Source organism: Cibotium barometz, chromosome 30, assembly GCF_041138505.1.
Source record: "Cibotium barometz isolate CiBa-2024 chromosome 30, ASM4113850v1, whole genome shotgun sequence".
NCBI classification, from domain to species: Eukaryota; Viridiplantae; Streptophyta; class Polypodiopsida; order Cyatheales; family Cibotiaceae; genus Cibotium; species Cibotium barometz.
Window position 1 is genome coordinate 43,922,881 of NC_141075.1, and position 21,369 is coordinate 43,944,249.

A 21,369-nucleotide genomic window follows, 5' to 3' on the forward strand; every position below is an offset into this window, starting at 1 on the left:
TGGGACCAACAGGTGTCGCTGTGTTTTCAGATTTGGGCACTCTAGCTCCAATCTGTGTTTTGTTTCTCATCTAGACTACAAGTGGACGGGTGATTGCTTCTACCGCACTCTGGTTTTCTATCAGAGGCCGGTTTCACATATCATGACCATCTCCTGCATGGAGTGAATGGGCATCAAGTGAAGACATGAATAGGACTTCATCCTCACTGTCACCTGCATGTGACACATTGACTTCTTCAATCTTGACTCCACTTTTGCTCTTTGGCTTTGCATCTTTGGCTTCATTTTTGTCTGTCTTTTCCTTTGCCCTTTTCCTTTTGATCATTCTTCCATTTGTAGCATTGCTTTTTGAAATGTCCCTTCTTGCCACAATAATGGCATTCCAAGTCCTTTTTGGAGCAGGACTTGCTCCTTCCCCGTTCTTGGCTTTTACCTCTTTGCTGGGATCTCCCACGTGCATTCATTGCATTGGACTTTCCAACAGAGTTGTTCTTCCTGTTCATCTCCTCTTGAAGGAGAGCACCCTCCACATCTGCATATGACAGCATAGCATTTGAATTGCTAGTGGCTGTCCTGAATGTGTCCCAACTCTCTGGCAAAGTGCATAAGAGAAAGGTGGCTTTAAACTCATCGTCCATTGCCAACTTTTGATTGATGACCTGGCTAACAACACCATTAAACTCATTTAGATGGGCTGTCATAGACGTCCCTTCTTTCATTTGAAGACCTATGAGTTTCTTCAACCAATACACTTTGCTTGAGGCACTTTGCTGGGCATACAAGTCCTGCAATCTTTGCCACATTCCCCAAGCTGTCTTCTCTTCACGTATGCTGAAAAGTAAAGAGTCTGACACAGACAACATGATGGTAGATCTTGCCAGCTCATCCATATCTTCCCATTCTTCAGCAGTAAGAGAAGCGGGCATTACACCCCTTTCTTTGATGGGCTTGTGCTGCTTCCTCTGGAGCAACACATTATAGCATTGGGTTTGCCAAATGTCATAATTATGTGAGCCTTCAAGCTTCTTGATGTGAAGCAATGAAGAGCTCTCACCTGTGGTTGCCATAGCAATATGCAACCTTTGACACAGTCAATGCCTGACTCCCTGCAAGATGTGCAAACACTGCACCAAAGCACACAAAGTGCTCACAGTTGTTCTCCCAAAGTTTATCTCCCACTGCGGAAGCACGAATGCAACTCTCCTCTTATTGAATGTGATAAAATCACCAAAATCTGGTTGCTGCAGATTTATGACAGCACCTTAGATGTGCTCTGTTCCCCTTCCAAAGTACTGTACAACAGTACTAAGTGCTCACCAATGATGTACCAAATCTGTACCGACAAGTACAGCAGCTGAAAATGAGCCTTTTCCTCACTCAAATCAATGTACAGCCATGCCAAAACTTGTACAAAGTTGTACCAAATCTGTACCAGCAAGTACAGTAGCAATAAATGCTCTCCTGGCTGTCCAAATGAGTGAAAATCAGACCTTGACAGTCCTCACCACTGCATACAACAGTCCCAGACAGAAATTGAGCAAAAGCCCCTTGACTGCAAGTGGATTTCTGAGGGTTCAAGGCATAAAAGTCTTCCCTGCTGCTTTGCCAAGCTCAACAAGCACAAAATCTTGAAAAGCCCCTTGATTCAAGATCAATTTTTGATCATGAATGGTACATTAATGCACATGAAGGCATCCAGAGTCTTCACAATGCTTCTCCCTGGCCACATATACATCCAATACATAAAAGCCCCTTGATTTACTGGCACATTGAGTGCTTGACAGGCATCAACACATTGCCCAAAGCATCAAATGCCAGTGCCTGCATGCAAATCAACCCAATTGGCACAAAAGCCCTTTAATTTGCACTCCAATTTCCTGCAATTTAGCCCAAATGTGAGATTGCTCACATCATATAGCATGTATGAATGCCCAATGGCACAATTACATCAAAAGCCCCAAATGTTGACACCCAATTTCCTGCCAATTGACCCGGAATGTGACCAATGTCACCCAATTGTTGCCAATTGTGCTCAAATCTGAGCCATGAGAACCTGTACTTGCTCAATTGATGAAAATGGACGTGCAAATCCCAAAAAAATGAAGCAAATACCTCAGAAATTTCTGCTGACTCTTGCTGTGTAGAAAAGGGTGGTTGTGATGGGCGGGTCTGCATCGAAGAAGGTGGAAGCAAAGCTAAGAGAGTCCGTGGTGTTCCAAGCAGCAGTGGACACCAGCTTCCAAGAGTGCCTGGCCATTTCGCAGCACGCGGCCTCGGGTGTTTTCCTTTACCAGCTGCTCGACGCAAGCTGTCGCATCTACCATCGCATTCCCTCAAAACAATAGCAGCTCCAACGAGACGATGATGATGATGACCCCGCCGCTCTGCTAAAGGAGAAATGGCTGCCCTCGCCTCCTTCTCAATTCGATGTAAATCGAACAGTCCGTCTAGAAGGCCTCGCCGGCGCAGGCAAGCAGACCTTAACCCTCGATGAGTTTCACTTCTTCGCACTTTGCGTCTTCAGAGACATGGTCATTGCGTCAGGACAGCATCGTCTGGCCTTCTATGTGCCTGTCGGAATGCTTGCAGTGCTCGGTGCTCATCTCACTGCGAGAAGGTTGCCTGTTGTGGGCACGGCTTACAGGTCAGCAGGTTTGCTCACCCAATGTAGCAGCTCCTGTAGTCTTGACGGCCTGGTCGGCTGGAAGCGATGAGAATGTGGGCCAAAAGGAGGAGAGGCTTCAAATCTCGCTGACAGGGATCAACAGCTCCAATCGTGCCTTGAAGCTTCAGCAAAAGCAACACACCAATCCTCACCTGGAGGCTCTGATACCAGTTGAAGGGAGAGAGTTAGGGTTTCATGTGGGAGACACACACACAAAGAAGAAGGGAGAGAGAGAGAGAGAGACATGTGGGGATAAGTCAACTCACAGTATGAGTGTGTGACTCCCCTATCACACATGTATATTTGCTCTAGTACACATAGTGCACTTAGTACATTAAAAGTACTAAGTGTACTATGTACCATAAAACTTACGGGCTTGTACACACTATAAGGGTGGGCATAATGCCTTTACCCCAACATGTACACACGTCATTAAGTTTTGGGTGACCAAAACTCACTTATAAGTTACGATCAGCTTTGTGTTTGCACACACTGATGTCCCGAGGTGGACAAAATCCAATGCTCACCGCCCAGACTTTATCTCCTTCGTACAAAGGGAGCAACTAGTCATGTGTGTGTTCTAGCTTGCACCACAATGCACTTGTCCTCTCTACTTGACACCTAAAGCGGACAACTCACCATCTCTCTCTTCCCCCTCTCTCTAGAAGTAGCCACCCCTTTCATGAGGCCTCTTTGGCTGTATTTTCTGTACTTTCTCCTTCCCAACTCCATATCCAAGCTTGCTAGTGTGTTTTCCAAGCTTCCAAGAGTGTTTCCAAGTGGTGTTCACTCTCCCCCACACTCCCAATGACTGCAATTCAGCAAAACAATACTTATTTTTGCTGTATTTTTTGGATTTTTTGCTGAAAACCTTAATTTCAGCCCTCCTTTCTCAAGTTGAATCATAGAGGGAGCTTTCCCAAGGTTCCCTTCATCCTCTTGAAGACTTTTGTCGCGAAGGATCGCGACAAATCAAAGATTTCAACACTCCAAACGCTTCCATCGTGAAGACTTTCACTATCATCGACTTTACTTGCAATTGGTAAGCTTTGATACTTAAATATGGAAGCAAGTAGTAAGAGGGAGAAACCAAACTCTATGATCACATACCCTGTGTAGTGTTCTCTTGTCCTACGTGCTCTCTTGCAAATTGGATGGAACAATAGAGAGCAAATGGTAGGGAACAGGGCACTTGAGAGGGTGGTGTGAGTTGCAAGTCTATACCGACAACCACATTGTTTGCAATACTGTATTCATATGCATTGGTATGGCAATTTGGTTAGAAATGCCCATGACACTATGTACGTGATTCTCCTACGGTCAAAATATTTTATTTGAGGGAGGGGCCAACCGTTCCAGCTCATTGTGCGTCTCTTGTCAATTTAGCAAATTACTTCTTGTATTGAGCATGTTGTCCATTAAATCTTGGTGTATTTAAGTGTATTGATTAGCATTGTATTCAACCAAGTTACAACATGAAGTCTACTTTCAACAATCACCATTCTCAAACCATTGTCAAACTTTCACATCAACAATTTGCTTGTTTTCCACTACCTGTATAGCTAGTCTTTCACGTGCGCATATGAATGGTCATTTGATCTTGACTTCTAACAGGTGGAGGGGGCCCTTTATATAAGCCTCTTCAGGTCAGGTTGACCGTTGCCTGCTGGTCCAGGTGTTGAAAGGGCCAGCAGACCAGATGTGGGTAGCCACATGTGCCTGCCTAGGCCTAATCTCTCCCCAACTTGTCTGCCTTGCATACCCACTCTGATGGAGTCCTGCCTGCTGACCAGGGCTTTGTCAATGCCTCCTTGGTTCTCCACCCAAGCAGCCATCTTGGCTGCTCTGCTCCTGTGTGTAGCCTTTTTAGCTGTCGGTGGTATGCCATCCCTGACAGAGGTTGCCTGCCTGCTGGACAGAACCAGATCGGGGAGGAGTGTTGTAGTGAAGAACTCAGAAGTGAACTTTCAGAATGATTCCTATAGAGAACTTTGGCATGACATTTTCCCTTGCAGAAGGTGCCTGAACTGCATCTTGGATTGGGGAGTACAAAACTACAGTGTGTTGTCATAGAACGGAGGACTAAGGTAACAGGTTCCATGTGTACACTAAGCAAAGCAATCTTGTGAAGTTCATGGAAGGGGATTGGGTGTATCATGAAGCACGTGTTGAAACAGGTAGGCAAGTGCTGCCAAAGCTTCATTTGTGCAGCTTTGGTCCCTTTCCGTTCGTGTGGACTGTTGAGGCAACATGAATCTCCAATTGCCTCCTAGTTGGACAATGTTGGATGACTCAAGACATAGTATTATCAACCTTATTTAGTTCTAGGATATTATATATGACTCACAAATGTGTACGCACTTATACTTTTGGATATTTGCATAATATTTTATTTCTTGTTCTGTAGATAGCATGATTGTATGAAGGCATGTATACTCGTATGCATGCACACCCTACAAAACAAAGGTGTTCTTTTTAGCATTTTTAGTCATTTTGTTTCTTAGTTTTATTATTGCCATCGGTGTCTTTCAGGTGGTGGGCTTGGCCTTTTCATGGGAATGCTATTAGCGGCCCTAGATACACCGCCCAATGTGGATCAAATGACAGCAAAAGAACAGTTTCTTTTCACTGCACGGCAGATGGGGAGCAGAAGTCTGTCCACTGCGAAGGCCTTTGCAATCATGGGGGCCATCTTTGCGGGGACAGAGTGTGTGGTAGAGAAGGTTTGCAACTCTGTCTGGCTCTAAAGTTCTTGTAGAAAAAACATTCACTATTTGAAAAAGAATGCTTGTGTGCAGTCATAGTGCACCCAGTGGGTGTTTGCTGGTGAGTATTGAATACAGGTCCTTACCTTGGGCGGCGAAACCATGTACCACCATGCTACATGCTTGTGGATTCAATACACACTTCTAATTCATTTACAGGCACAGAAAACATGTTTTTAGTAATTGTATTTGTCAACTGCAGGCAAGAGCAAAACATGATATCAAAAACACTGCCATTGCTGGTTGTGTCACTGGTGGAGCCATTTCTGCTAGAGGTATGCTATAAGGGGGATCTTGTAGGCTTGCTTCTGTTTTTTCCAGATGTGAACTCGGTATTTCTTTTCAGACAGTGTGTTTGACTTTATTTTCTCTCTTGCAGCTGGTGCAAAGGCTTCTTGTTTTGGATGCGCTGGCTTTGCTGCCTTCTCTGTTGTCATTGAGAAGATCATGTCTAGACATGAATGATTTTTCCAAAAGACTCTACAGAGATACAGCTTATCTTGTTTTTGGCAAACTTCATGCATACCCAAACAGCGAATGGCACATTTTTACAGAGATACAGCTTATCTTGTTTTTGGCAAACTTCATGCATACCCAAACAGTGAATGGCTCATTTTTTAACACCAGTCATGCACCATTCTACGGGATTGTTTCCATCTTTGGGATTAGAACAACGTTTTTGGTGGTAGTTGGCAGAACATCTCTCAAGTAATCATTCAAAGATCTCCTCAACGACAGGCGTTCTGTTATTGACATGAGCATTTTGCATTCTGTTGTCAGCTGAAGAGGTTTACAGAACAGACGAATACTAACAGCAGTGGGTATCTTTTTCTTGGTATGGATGTTGCTTTGCATCCAAAAGTTGAGATTTTTATTTTCTTTCGTGTAACTTGTATTTATCAAAGTAAGTATGCCCATTCCGAAAAAACAATTTTAGGAAGGTAAATGACTTTTTAAACCCCAACTTCAGTGATCCTTCAGAAATGAGAATTCTAAAGAAATTTATCTTGTGCTTACCAAAATCGGCAATATTGCATGTCCTGATTAAGTAATTGCAAAAAAGAGGTGCTATTTTTAAGGACTATTTCATTTGCAATGCCGAAAGAGGATGGAAAAAATGCTGCAGATCAACAGGTAAAAGTATCGCTTCCACATTGCTATGTTTTGGGTAGCGAGGCTTTTCTTGTTGGTTTCCATGAAGACTAAGGTATGTACTTCCATATGTAGTAATGTAGTCTTCATGGCCACGATAATGCTTCTTGCCCAACTTTGGCAACATTAGCTGGGATAGTTCTTTGGGGGTTACAAACAGTGAAGTACCATGTGGACTATTATCATTCATGATTTGGAATGTCTAGAATTACTTTGTTCATATTATCTATGGTGTGAAATTGAGCATTTGAGGTCAAGGTTGTTGACGTTGCGGTGTGTGTTTGATTGTGCTTTTTTGCTATAACAGACATTTCTCCTCGAAAGACTTGCCTGCCCACAAATTTTTTTTCAACTCACTTCTCGAAGTTCCATCTTCTTGCATCATTATGCTACTTTGAAGCCTTGTGTGCAAGCCTTAAACTTGAAGGCTGCAATGGGCATCAAAGCAATTTTAGGCTTCAAGTGAAGGCTGCCACTAAAAAGAAGCTTGCGAATAAAGGCCATAAAATTTTCCTTACTAGGCTTCAAGTGAAGGCTGCCACTAAAAAGAAGCTTGCGAATAAAGGCCATAAAACTAAATTTTCCTTACTGGTCTTCAAATGAAGGCCAAAATAGCACCTAAGCTTTCAATTTTGAAAATTTTGAAAATTTTGAGGTCCAGCGTAGGATTGCAAGTTGCTTTTCATTGATTTAATTTCTGTTGAGTTCTAAATGTGCTTAATGCAATTTGCCAAAATTACTTGACAAATCTTAAGGTAAAATGCATTTTTGAAGCACACTTTGTTCTATGGCTCTAGAGCACTTAGGAAGCAATGTAGTTTCTTTGTGTCAAGCTCGAAGGTAACATTCTTACAATTATATGGTCCTGCGTTCCTTGCTTGAGCTATGGATAAAAACTTGAGTTATAACAAGCTACCTGCTAGATGGGGTGATGTGACTACCGGTTCTAAAGATATAAAAGTTATTTTGCTTGACCTTTTGATAGCAATGTCTTTTGCTTGTTTAATCAAATACAATCTTACCATGTCAATGAGCTAATTGTTGTGTCGTTGAATTTCATGCATCTGCCATACTTTTTGGAGATTAAAAATCCTGTCTTTCTCCTATAAACTTTTGAGTAAACTTCGTGGTTACTGTGATCATGTGTACTCATTGCAGCCATGTAAGCATATTAAAGGCTTTTCATACACACGAGAACTGCCGAGAATAAGTCAGGTTTGGCTAGCTTGCAAACTCCAACACACATACTTCCATTACAAGGTAAATCTTGTTGCAGAGTACGCTTTTGACATGGGCTTCGTGAGGTAGCATTATATTGAAATCTTTTGCTCATATAGCAATTCTCAAAAACAAGAATACATTGCCCACCGTGGTTGTTTTGTAGATTGAATGAAGTTACTTGGTTGCGATGCACATGAATGCCTGTTTTACAAGCTTCCACACAAGATTTTCCCCACACGACGTTTTATAGTGGCTAATGCATTTCATTGCGAGATATGGCATGTGCATGGGCTTCATATAAGTGCACTTTCCTTGTAGTTAATGCATTTAATTTCAAGATAGTGAACAGGTTCTCCAAAGGCAATTTCTATCATCGTTGCTTGCAAAACGAACACTGAGTGTATGAATAACTTCCGGTTCAAGACAGTCTCGTGGCTACTATATATCACAAGATCTGGACTGTTCTGCAAGATATACCGTGTATAGCACAAGATATGACATGTGGTGTGGAACATACATACATGGTCATTAACTGAAGTACATAAATACACCAAATTACTGTGTTTGTAGAGAAGAAGTGAAGGGTAATTTAATCAATGTGTGGGAAGGGTATATAGTTCATGGATGTACAATTAAGCAATAGACGAATCAAACATCCTTTTAATCCGTATTGACCTGTTCTTTGCTTTGTTAAAGCTATTATCTTCTCTTCACCGGAACACCTGCCTTTAAAACAGCAGTGGTCTGAGCATACTACGATTGATCCCTTTAGTTTTTTTTGTAATGTGAGATTTTTATTTGTACCAAGTAAGGACATGTACCAAGCAGTGTGTCCTTGCGGATGAGAGCTGGAAGTAAGACTCGATCGCAAGACCTTACCCCAAACACACACACGCTTCACCAATTGCTCTACCGCACGGCTGGTAACCTGTAGTTGTTCACTTCGACCTGTAGTTATTCGTCATAAATCGTTTCTGTTTCATTGTTTAAAGCTCCTTACTCCCTGAGTCAGCCAAGTGTTCACAATGGAAATCAATCTCAAAACCATAGAACCTACCCACATCAGATCTACAGAACCTCTAACTAGCTACGGGCTTTAAAATTAAAACCCCCAAAACACTTTCATGGTCCAGGCATTCTTTTTTGCCTAAATGAAATATAAAGAAAACATACCATGCCATTAACACACAAATGATATCCAGTTTAGGACCCAAGCTTAACACAATTGACTATGTATTGCACAAGCTCAACATCACAAGACATGATCAAACCTTGGATTGAGGGTGACACCACTAACCGACTGGGTTTAAGATAGAATTTAGGGTAAATAAATCCCTTAAAGGGTGATTAGACAAAAGATTATTGAACTCTCTCCCTCTCCCCCCCTCTCTCTCTCTCTCTCACACACACACACACAAAAGCTTCTGAGTGTCTAGGGATAATAAATCCCTTAAAGGGTGATTAGACAAAAGATTATCTCTCCCTCTCCCCCTCTCTCTCTCTCTATCACACACACACACACACAAAAGCTTCTGAGTTTCTGGGGATAATAGAGATCTTGGAGGTACTTGCCATATGTTCAGAAATGAGGTTCACAGAAACACATCACTTAATTGAACCAGCGAGAAGACCACCATCAACTTTGCAAGTAACCCAAACCCAGTTGCAAGCGAACTCTACGAAAACTACCTCACAGTCTACTTGGGTGAAGAAAACAACATACAAGTGCAGCTCGCAGCAGAAGGGAACTGTCATGTGGAGCTCAGCGTAGTTATGAAATGGATGTAATGCTTTTCAGCATGAAACAGCTCAGATTAACGAGATGTAGAGATCACATCATCGCACCACACATGGACAGCACAGCTTCTATAAACCGCCGAGCTTTAAGTATCCGCTTGTAAAACCCTAGCATGACCAAGAGGTTTCACATGTGCCCGCGCCTGCCCACCATCATGTTCATACCGCTCGTGGCCGGACACCTTGGCCTGTGTGTGGACACTTAGCAAAAATGCAAATATGGCTCTTGCATATCAAAACTTTACTTGTATCAATATAGTGTGGAACCTCTCTCCCCTCTAATCGCCTCGCCCGTAACGATCAAAGCAAAGGTAGGAGCAAGTTTTGTCCTTGTGCCACACGCCGATAACGATCAAAGCAAAGGTTGGCACCAAGCAGCAAGTCCCGTCCTTCCCAGTGCTCCAAAAAAACATATTTTTCAACCAATCAAAATAAGGAAAAATCTTAAATCTATCCGGTTTTTGTTTCAAAATCTTTACAATATGCCGGTTTTATAACTAAAATATATGAAAAGTCATTCCTTAAAATAAGGGCTACTTAAAATCTCAGCTGGTTTTTCTTAATTCTGGCCGGTGTACAAATACACTAGAATGCTGTTTTTTTCAAGACTTGGTCCTTGCTATCAAGCAAGTTGCAACACGGTGCCAATGGCCAAAGAATAATGAGAAAGTGTTGCATCTTGCTCGGGTCTGTGGTATTAGTAGGGCTAAAGACATACTCAAATGATAAACTTTGAATTTTCTTGCTAACATTGTCTTCCCACGGTGGAATCATTAGATATTCACTTTTTGCATTAATTAGATATTTATGTTTTCCATTCCCACTCTCATGTGTTGACATCAAAGTGATGCAGAGGCAAGTTTTGATTGTAATTTGATACTGTGCCCATTTTGGCACAATTATGAAAAGAGTGACCAAGCTGCATCTAATGCTTCCACACACCAAGTTAATTTGGTCATATGGGAAAGGGTTGTAAGGGAGTGAAGCTTCAAAAGAATAGCATATACCTTGTTGAAGCTCTTGCACTTTATATGTTTCAATTGAATAGGGTTTACCCATCTCATTGTCAACTAGAATTTAAATTTAAAATATTGTAAAATTATGCAGGATGCCTCCGTCAACATACCCCTAATACACTTCGTGAGATGGGGCTCTAAACACATTACAAAGGTACCAAGATTTCAGATAGGCTAAAAGAGTGTTTTTCGAATAAGGAAAGAATTCACAACGATGTGCCTTAAGAGTGAATTATCAAAGTAATTACCAATTAATTAAAAGGAGTTTATAATTAAAAACATTTAATCACTTGATTTTCCTATCCAAGGAAAAGGAAATAGTAGGTTGATTAGAATTTAGTTGTATAGTATACATTAGTTGGGTTGTACCTTTCAGGCAAATAGAAGATACCCCCACAATTGATCATTTTTGTTTACTCATTATACTTCTTTTAGATGTTGATGAACACTCCATGTGGTAGCCCCCCCCCCTCCCCCCCCAAAAAAAAATAAAAAATAAAAAAAAATAAAATTCATGATTGTTGTATCATCACTACCAAGAAATAAAGAGGCATTATAACTTCCACCACACCAAGAATAAAGATACATAAATAAATTTTAGAAATACATTGAACTCTTTTCAACTTGATTAACAAGAGACTTATATGAAGGATATTTTTTATTCTTTAAAATTGTTATTTTAGAGGTGGATGTATGAGGAGGTCATGCACACATACCCCAATTAGTGTAACTTAGACCTTTATAATTAAAACACCATATATTTAATAGAACCACTTCTTGTAAAGATCTTCCAACCTAAAATAATGCCATAGTTTACTTTGGAATAAAGACTACAAAATGTAATACTTTCCTCTATTAAAACTACATTGCCGAGTGTAAATGGAATGCACAATGAGAAAGACCGACAGCTAGCTCTTTGCATGTTGGGAGAGTGATGTTACTAATGTCATGGTCTTATTAGAATTCAATTTTTCTGAAAGGGCTCTGTTGGTGATTGATAGTAGAGCTAGAGTAAATGTCACAATCACATCACTCTACCCATTTAGGATACAATATAGCTAATTAAATGAAAGTCTTTGTAGCACTCATATGTTCACCTCATGTTACAATTCTATACAAGCCACGTCGTGTGCCCCCTTACCTCCGGCAAAGTGGCAAACACATCACTGCAAGTGGATATCAGTAAAAGAAACTTTCGTGGTATTTTTTGATTAGTGGATGGAGATGCATTAAAAAAAACAAAGATAAAGAATGAGTTATAAAGATTGGGATCCATCCTTAAAATGGAGGAACTTTCATGTTATGCTTTGATTTTACTGGATATGTAGTAAAAAAAGCACAACTAAAGAATGAGATATAAAGATTGGGATCCATACTCATTGCATATGCCCAATGGTGGATGTTGTTTTAGTAGATAGCACATCCTGTTATGACACACAAAATGACTCGTATCTTATACTTAGGCCTTTAGGATGGGAATTTGTCAACTCGAATTAAATTTCCATATTTAAAAGGATCAATCTCCTGCTTGAATGATGGATGTGGATGAATGATAAGTACAAGGATCTTTGGATTTTCCATGCTAGAGAGCTATAAGTCATAGATTTGGGAGACAACCTCATGGACACACTAAAGCCTCATTCAAAGACAATAATAATAACGAAGAGATGAAGGGCACTAAAAACATGACATCATGAAAGGAGACTCCAATTCTAAGAACACAAAGAAGGAAGCATACACTTTACCTATATGCGCAAAGAGGAACTTGAAAATGCCAACCATACACAGTAGTCTCAAAACTCCATGACTATGATCACACTCATCACATTTATGTGTGAATTAAAAAATAGATGCCTATTGGGATAAATACATAGGTGGGGACCAAGAGCTTATGCGGCACCCAAATTGCTAAGGGGTTGGATACATGTTCCATGTTATAGCTCTCGCGTTTCTTACCAAATTCAATAATTTCTTCTTTCTATACCCTTCAAATTATGAGGTTACTAGTGCACCTCCAATGGTATGCCATAGAAGATGCTTGCACATGAAGCCAGTATCACTAATAGGGTACTCAAGTCTCTCAACAACCAATCACTCCATTGCAAAAAGTATCAGGCCTAGGGGAAGTGATAAAAGCCCATTTTGCCCTTATAGGCCACTTTCATTTTAGTTTCTCTTGTATGGGATAAATCTAGTTAAGATATCCCATTTGACCCCCCCCCCCCTCAAGCAATGCAAGGAATGCATGTGTCCAACACCCCTCATTTTGACAGAGGAGAGTGGCCCCAATGACATGCACTTTGATATTGTCAACCACTTTGGTTAACATGGTCTTGCCTGTATGTCCTACCATAAAGCACTTCACCATCTTACTTTTTCATGTAGCGAGAGCTTATCTTTTGTAAGGCGATGTAGCATATGAAATCGTAGGCTTATCATGTATATACTTGCTTAAGGCTACACATAGTGGTTATGGAGTACTTTTAAGTTATGGTTGGCCAAGTGTGAACACTAGTAGCCATTTGTCTATAAAGTAATTTCGACATCAAGCAATCTCTTGTGAGTGCATGAAGGAAACCAGGCAGTTGAAGCTCTTCCTCATCACCCCATTGCTATGGAGTTATTACTATTTAGATCTCTTTGGTGTGACAATAGAGTGAGGATGGGCTAGCACCTCCACAATTGGGAAGTCGCGTTTCATGATGGCTTGAAGGCAAAGCTCCTCATGACAAATGTTTCTGGCATATTTGGCACCACCCTTGAGAAGTAGCCTAAGGGCTTGGCTCTGATTTTGATCCATTATAGTCTATTGGGACTACCTACTATTGCTCAAAGTTGATTACACTCCAAAGACATGGTTTTGGAATCTCAGATGCATTTGTTTTTATGTTTGCAATCTTATTTGCATTAGTTTAAGATATTCAATTTTTTGGGTTTTGGAAAGGGAAAAACATAATTTTTTCTTGTCTATTTACACGATTTTTTGGTCTAAAAGGCTTGGATTTTTTGCATTGACCCAAGCCTTAGTGATTGGGGGGTGACATCTACTCTGAAAAATGTTGTTTAGAGAGGCTCTAATCTTGTGGATTAGGGTACAAAAATTGTTTTTCCTTGTTTAGGATACATTAGGTAGCAAAGAACACATACAATCAACAAAAAAATAACCATTACACGTTTCATTACTTGGACAAACCATTTAATTAGGGTTAGGACCCCCAAATAAGCCCAAGAGACCAATAAAACCAAGCCCAAAATTGCACAGCTCTCATGTCGACCATGTGAGTCCACAATCACTTGAAAATCATACATGATGTGAGCTTATAGGGACATGAAGTGAGCCTAGAGGGATGTGACATGACTCTACATGGATGTGACATGACAATAGTATGAGAGACGTGATATGAGCCTAGTGGTAGATGTATCTAATATTGTATTGGGTAATTAATAACCACCTTAAATACTTGTAAAGACTCACCTACCAATGTCTCGCAAAGATTCTTCCAAAAAAATTATAATTTAAATAAAAATTATTATCCTTCCCAATTGTTGGGTATTTTAAATTTAGTCTAAAGTCTGGTCAAGTGTCCTTAGTGGTTTTAACACACTAGTCTGGAGTCTAGTCAAGTGTCCTTAGTGATGTGAACACCCTCTTATTTAGGGTCAAAAAATAAGGCCTAGGTACCTATAAAAGCAATGTACATGGTGGAAGTATTCATATAATTCATTCATCATTGTGTTGTGCAATCTTGCTCTCTTGTGCTCTCTCTCTCTCTCTCTCAACATGTCTTGTGTTCGAATCTCACTCCCGTCGGATAGATCATATTTGGTCTCTTGGGATTGTTCCTACGACGTTAAAAGAGCGTCTTCTTCTTCTTCTTCTTCTTCTCTCTCTCTCTCTCTCTCTCTCTCTCTCTCTCTCTCTCTCTCTCTCTCTCTCTCTCTCATGTCTATGCTCCCACACACCATGGCTTGATCTATTCATCTCTTCCTTCCACTGTCACTCCCTCTTGGGCCTAGGACCATGGTTTAGAGCCTGGCTGATTCCATCGCCATGCTTCCTTGCGTTTTTTTTCTACCTATGTTTTTTGATCTACTACCTAACATGAGATATTTAAAGTAATTTTAATTTTAATTTCAAAAAATTAGTAACAATGAGACATGCTCCATCTCTTCCTTTTTGTAGAAGTTATGGATTAATCACGCTGGTCACATTCAAGGTAGGGCATCACACATTCATGCAAAATGAAAGGTCCTTTATCTCTTCCTTTTCGTAAAAGTTATGAAATTATGCTGGTCACATTGAAGTAGGGTAGACATCTCACTCCAAAGCCATTGTGAGCTAGGTCATGGAATATTTACTTCTTGGTTGGGCTCTTTTATGCTCCCGACTGCGATTGGGAAAAGCCCCACGACATTGGTTTGTTTTCTCACTCTTTCTATGGTGCAAGGGCTTTCCACTTATGGATAAGCAATATATAAGCTTTCTAGTTTCTTCATGCCATTCCTTAGATGCCTACACATGTGGTGTGTGAGAATGAGGTCTTGAGACATACCTTCATAGTTGGATTTACTTAGTAGAGCCATATGGGTTCCTGTGTGCTTTTGCCGCACAGGTCGTAGCTCGAACACCGTATGCGAGGCACGAATGGCTACAAGTATACAACCAAGAAAGCAAGCTCAAACAGAATGCAAAGGTGTGTCACTCACCGCTCTAACTGCCGCTGTGAAGGATTCCCGCGTCGCAGCAGTGAAGGAGGAGCTGCCGTCTCGCCGCTCTACCGCCTCTCCGCCGTCGTGCCGCTACACAGTGCTCGATCTCGCTCTCTCACTCTCTCTCTTTCTCTCTCTCACACACGCAGGAGAAGGAAACCAAGGAGATAAGGCAAGAGCACTCTTGTATTCAACACATGAGAATGAGAGTTTTAGGGTTACATTTGACTCTTATAGGTGACTTGGCCGTTCACACATGGGCGTCCATACATGGTCGGCCGATCCTAACCCTTACCCTGCTGATATTCAAGGTGCGCCTCTCATCAGCAATCACCCAATCCCTTTATCCTTAACATATGGTGCGCCGACAAGCCCGGCCCATGCCTCAGAATATTTAAATTAATGACATAAAACATAGAACGTCTCAATGTCCGTCATAGGTTAACATGCCCCCCTTCCTGATGTAGATTCCGTCCTCGGAAGCTATGGTATGGTAAGCTCGATAGGGTTGTTGTGGTAGACCGTCTGCAAAACAGGGAAGTAGAGTGAAAGTATGTTGGAATTCAAAAGATATAAAGTGAATAAATTCAAGCATGTTAGACCACAATGGATGTTGCTATGAGACTTAGTTTAAGGGGTCACATGAATGAGCTAGTGTAGCAAATTAACAGGAGTTTAAAATTATTGAAAGTAAATCAAGAGTTAGCAAGGTGTCAAAGGTTAATCAAGGTTTATAACTGGCCTAAGTCAAGGAAAATAACCAATCTTAATAAATAAACAGATGACCACACTGTGTCTACTCTAAGAACAAGTTAATACCGCGAGCCTAGGGACACAAGAAACATCAGAGTTACAGGAGCCGTTTGCCTTTATTTTTTTATGCACGTCATAATTTTTACACACAATGGCGACCTTCCTAAGGCAAAACTAACATCGATCCTGGTACCATGTTTAACACAAGGCATTATCCAGGAATCTATTAGTTCACCTTAGGCAAGGCTACCCCCTACCAACCGAGGCATCGGTCTGGAGTAGAATACTCCTCACCTACCAAGTATCAATAAGGCGATAGGCCAACATTAAAGCACATCATAGACTTGTATTGCCATTTATTGTAGGCTTTTTTTTAAATTTATTTCTTTTGATCTTCGCTCCTGAACTAAAATGTGTTCTTACATCCTTTCGACGACAAGGGGTAAAAGCTATGTCCTAGAGGTCAACACACACACAGCCAGGTGTTCAAACATTAAGATGGTTATAACCCTAGACTTAAGACAACCATATTCCACGCTAACTCTTCACGCATTCTCAGGAATATATCCAATAAGGTTAAACTCATTAATGATTTACACTAGCACGTCAAGCAACTTCAAAAACTAAGTAGTATTTTGACAATTTCCATGTGGTCATGCATTATAGTTCATGCAATTAATCAAACAGTAAAAAATTAAGAAGAATTACACCTGAAATTGGAGATCTCCTTGATTTGACGAGACAGCTTGCAATTTGATGTAGATATATTTTGATGAAGTTGCGGCAGTCTCAGGACTTGGAAGCGAACCCACCTCAAACTTTTTAACCTGTACAATCAACTAACAAGCACTATACCTCGAGAGGCACATCAGTGTGAAAAATTAAAGACTCGTTTAAGGACTCCGAACTAGAAACAACTTGAAAACACTGACCTACCTACCAGTCACCACACTACTACTGAGGATACGGTAAGAGGATGTTGTAGAGTCCTGGCTCTAGCCCTAAGACTAAGCCTCTATCCGCATCATCCAAATAAATAAAGTCAGCCTCACTAGTGCCATGAGTTTCATCCATCCATTCATCGTCGTCAGATATATCGTTTTCATTTTCCCATCCACATGAACTCATCAAGAATGTAACCATGCGAGGATAGTCATCTTGTGGGAAAGGAAAGCATTGGGCTATCGGGGATATGTCCTCTACGGAGTAGGGGTCAGTCATGGTCAATAGGCGAATTAGCCATTCTAATTCCTCAACATTTTCCTCTCTGGCTAGTACATCTATATGATCCCATTCAGTTTCAATTACAGGATAGCACATGTGAAATATCTGAGAAAGGTACAGATGATACCTCTCACCAAAGGTGGATGAAGTGTGTGATGCCCTTGTATTTGTCATATCTGCAAACACAGATATAGCATCAGTAGGTTTATGACAGGTTAATCTAGTTCTTGATTATACACGGATATTTCTCCTCTTTTTGTGCTCTTGCTCTTTTTACTATTTTTTGTTTTTCTTTTCTTTGCTTTTCTATGTATGAATCTATATATATACATCCCCTTGAATTTGGCAATTACATGGTCAGGGGAGAAGGTTGAGGAAGCATTAGAATGTCGAGCGTGAGTACATGCTCCCCCTTTCCTTGGGTAGATCATATTTTCTGCAATGATGTTGCAGCCTCTTGGAACCGATTTGTCCAGCGGGTCATAGGTTGTGATGAGGGCAGATAGCTTTTTATGACCCTTGTGGCCACATCCAATTGCAGAGATGGTAGTGTACGCTCCCACATTGACGAATGGAGGAAATGGTTTCCGACGATACTTTTACACAAAGGGAGACATAGACTCATTGGTCTCTTGTTGGGTGTTGACAAGAGTAGGTGTAGAGCATGAAGAAACTTCTATATCAACGTGTGTTTGGCATGAAGAGCTAGAAGCTTCATGTGGCTCCCCCCTTCCTGAGCTAGGTGGTATTGATCGATATCGCTTGGGAATCCAAACTAACGCTGGAAGAAGTGGTGCGGAGCACTCTATTACCTTTCCCTTACCACGGTCTTGAATTGTCGTTGGGGTGGCAACATTTGCTTTGCAAGGTTTTACGGGTGATGTAGAGGGATTCAGCTTATGCTTAGGGACCCAAATCTGGTCATTCCCCTCGTAGTACCCTTGGGCTACTAATAATTTTTTAGGGATCCATCGTGATGTCACATTGCTGTTTCTCGGGTGGGTAGTTGCTTTCCTTCTACGAGGCTTCTTGTCTGAACGAGATTGAGCAAGGGAAGTAGCTGTTAAAACAAAGCTTTTGGGACCCATTTGTATATACTCTTTGGCATAGTAAGCAGAGCCTTAGAGACCACACTGCCTGTTTCCACTCTTGGCGTTGAAGCATTAGAGGGGTGGCAAACAATCAAAGATGGTTTTGCCATTGGACTTTGTGATTTTTCATTATCTAGCATTTGAGTTGATGACTTAGGTGCGGGATTTTGAGCGGTCAGACTGAGTGTTGGTTCTTGCATTGTGACTCGTCTGGTTGCCTAATCGATATTGCATTTGGTAGCCAACATCTATTTGCGCCCTAAGTTTACAGTCCCTTCCATGGTACCAGCAGGCATAACCAAAAAGCTTTGAATTACAGTCCCCTTGTCATAGGCAACCGGAGTGTGCAGAATTCCTGAGACAGGGGTTTTCTTCTTGTTGATATCTTTAATTTGGATAGCACTCTTGGATAAAGGTGGTTTTCCGAGTTGACACCACACGCCATATGATAGCAAATTGTGTTGAGCTCCTGTATCCAATAATGCATTATACAGCACCTCCCCGTAAGGACTCTGTAACTCAATTGGGTATCTTAGAGGTGGGTCAGATTCCAGTGAATCCTCCTCTGCCTCCTCGAAAAATACTTGCGTAATTCCCAAGTTGGCTTCTCGTTGTCGCCTAGCACGCTGTTGACTTCTTTGGCTTCAACTCTCGCTTGTATCTTCTTAAGCTCAGTTTGTTCTTTAGCTGCCTTTTTTTGATGGATTGCATGTAACTCCTCTTGGCTCAGGGGGTCATAGTATCTTTTGAATTTACTCCCATTAAGGAATCCAATGGTTTCAACTCCGTCGAGAGTCTCCACTCGGATGGTACCTTGCGGGGTAATTTCACATACTCTATACGGTCCCTTACCAGCATGTTTGAGCTTCTTCTTTTCATTATGCACTCCATACATCAGGACTTTATCCCCAACCTTGATGTCCTTGTCCTTTAGGTGGCGATCAGACCATTTTTTCCTTCTATCCTTCTCCACAAGGGCATTGTACACAGCCAATTGTCTTTCTTCATTTAGCCGCTCAAGGATATACAGACGCTCTACTAAGGGATTACCATCCCAACCCTCTTGAGTAGCAACACGAAGACTAGGAATGACAAATTCCCACAGCATGACTGCTTCTTGGCTATATACCATTTTGAATGGTGTGCAGTTAATAGCCACTTTGTACGCAGTACGATAGGCCCATAAAGCTGTCGTAAGCTTTAGATCCCAATTCGTGCGATGAGCTTCAACTGTCTTTGTCAAAACAGAGATTAAAGTCTTGTTGGTACTCTTAGCTTGGCCATTCTCTTGTGGATAGTAAGGAGTAGATTTATGATGGGATATCATGAAATTTGTTGTGAGCTCCTTAATCACTTCATTTATAAAATGTGTACCATTGTCGCTCACAAGTTCAAAAGGACAATCGAAGTGTGTGATTATATTTTCAAAGAGGAACTTGGCTGTTGTCCTTGCATCTGCCTTACGTGTCACCTTCGCTTCAGTCCATTTGGTCATATAGTCAGTGGCCACAATAATATAGCGAGATTATGTGTTTCGGGCCGCTGGGCTAATTGGACCTACAAAGTCTAAACCCCACTTTTCAAATGGTTGGTTTACTTTGATTGGATGTAGGGGCATCTGATCTTTCCTCTGGGGTTTCTTGTATCGTTGGCATTCATCGCAACCCTTCACAAAGAGTGATGCATCTTGGAACATAGTGGGCCACCAATACCCCAATTGTAAGATCTTTCGCGCAGTTAAGTCTCCTGAGAAGTGACCCCACCGGCTACACCCATATGTGCCTCTTGCAAAATGTATAGATACTCATCCTCTCGGGCACAACGCCTAAGAATGTCATTCTTTCCTCTTTTATAAAGAGTCCCGGCTATCAGGCAATAGGGTTCGCATTCTTTGATCAGCTTTTGAGCTAGATCTTTACGAAGCTCCTTGGGTGGAAAGCCATTAACCAAAAAGTTAACAATCTTCTCACTCCATTCAGGCATTTTCTCCACCATGAACAGGGAAGTGTCAGGTAAGTCATCATCAACCCCCGTAGGAGCCTCACCATTAGGTATGCGAGACAAATGATCAGCCATAACATGTTTTTTGCCAGGTCTCACAACAATAGTGAAATCAAACTCAAGAAGAATCAATAGCCATCGTGTGATTCTTCCTGTGGAGCATGGTTTGTTTACCAAATACAACAATGCTTGATGATCCACATAGAAAACAAACTTGGTGGCAAGGAGGTAATAACGAAATTTCCTTACTGCATATATCATTGCCAACCCTTCTCGCTCCGTAGTGGTGTAGTTTATCTCTGCATCGTTCAACTGGCGACTGGCAAAGCTAATGGGGTAGTCTAGTTTGTGTTCTCCAGGTTGAGTTAACATACACCCAATAGCAAAATTTGATGCATCAATATGCACATGGAAGATTAAATCCCAGTTAGGCATTCTCAAGATTGGAGCACTCGCCAAGGCCTTCTTTAATAGCTCATAGGCACGGTCACATTCTTCGGCCCAAATAAACTCGATGAGAAGCTTATACAATGGTCAAGCTATCTCGGCAAAGAATAGAATAAACCTTCGATAATAACCAACATGGCCCATAAAGCGTTGGACTCCCTTATAGTTGGTGGGTGGGGGCAATTCCAGAATGACCTTGATTTTACTCTCATCCGTGGAAATCCCATTTTTGGACACTATATGCCCTAATGACTCCGTGTTTAACCCAAAATTGGCATTTGAAAGGGTTCAATGAGATGCGATATAATCTACACATTTCAAATATTTTTCGTAAACACATCAAGTGCTCATCCCAAGAGGAATGAACACAAAGATCATCTAAGAAGGCTTCATAAAAGTCCCTTAGATATTCCTTAAAGGCTGTGTTTATCAATCGTTGGAATGTTGTAGGTGCATTGGTCAAGCCAAAAGTCATGACGCGAAAGGCAAACACTCCAAACTCCGTGATAAATGCTGTTTTAGCTTGG

The 21,369-nt window shown here is 41.3% G+C and overlaps 1 protein-coding gene, 1 long non-coding RNA gene and 1 pseudogene across 3 annotated transcripts in view; 2 read left to right on the top strand and 1 right to left on the bottom strand.

Moving 5' to 3' along the window:
- The window catches only part of LOC147621528 (mitochondrial import inner membrane translocase subunit TIM22-4-like), a 52,989-nt gene extending 46,827 nt beyond the window's left edge, over window positions 1-6,162 (top strand). The window contains exons 2-4 of the mRNA XM_086824291.1: window positions 5,198-5,388; window positions 5,633-5,705; window positions 5,810-6,162. Of these exons, the coding sequence (XP_086680417.1) occupies window positions 5,198-5,388; window positions 5,633-5,705; window positions 5,810-5,895 (350 nt within the window). The 3' untranslated portion in view covers window positions 5,896-6,162. The remainder of the gene's footprint in view (window positions 1-5,197; window positions 5,389-5,632; window positions 5,706-5,809) is intronic.
- Window positions 2,141-2,801, top strand: LOC147621530 (uncharacterized; annotated as a pseudogene).
- Window positions 6,163-8,181: 2,019 nt separating the features above from the next.
- Window positions 8,182-9,685, bottom strand: LOC147621531 (uncharacterized). 2 transcript variants are annotated; one of them, XR_015269894.1, is made up of 3 exons: window positions 9,376-9,685; window positions 8,625-8,806; window positions 8,182-8,529 (listed from the first exon to the last, which is right to left on the bottom strand). It is a non-coding gene; the product is annotated as an uncharacterized LOC147621531 (long non-coding RNA). The 2 variants fall into 2 exon arrangements; XR_015269893.1 differs by having other exon boundaries at window positions 8,182-8,806.
- Window positions 9,686-21,369: the final 11,684 nt, after the last annotated feature.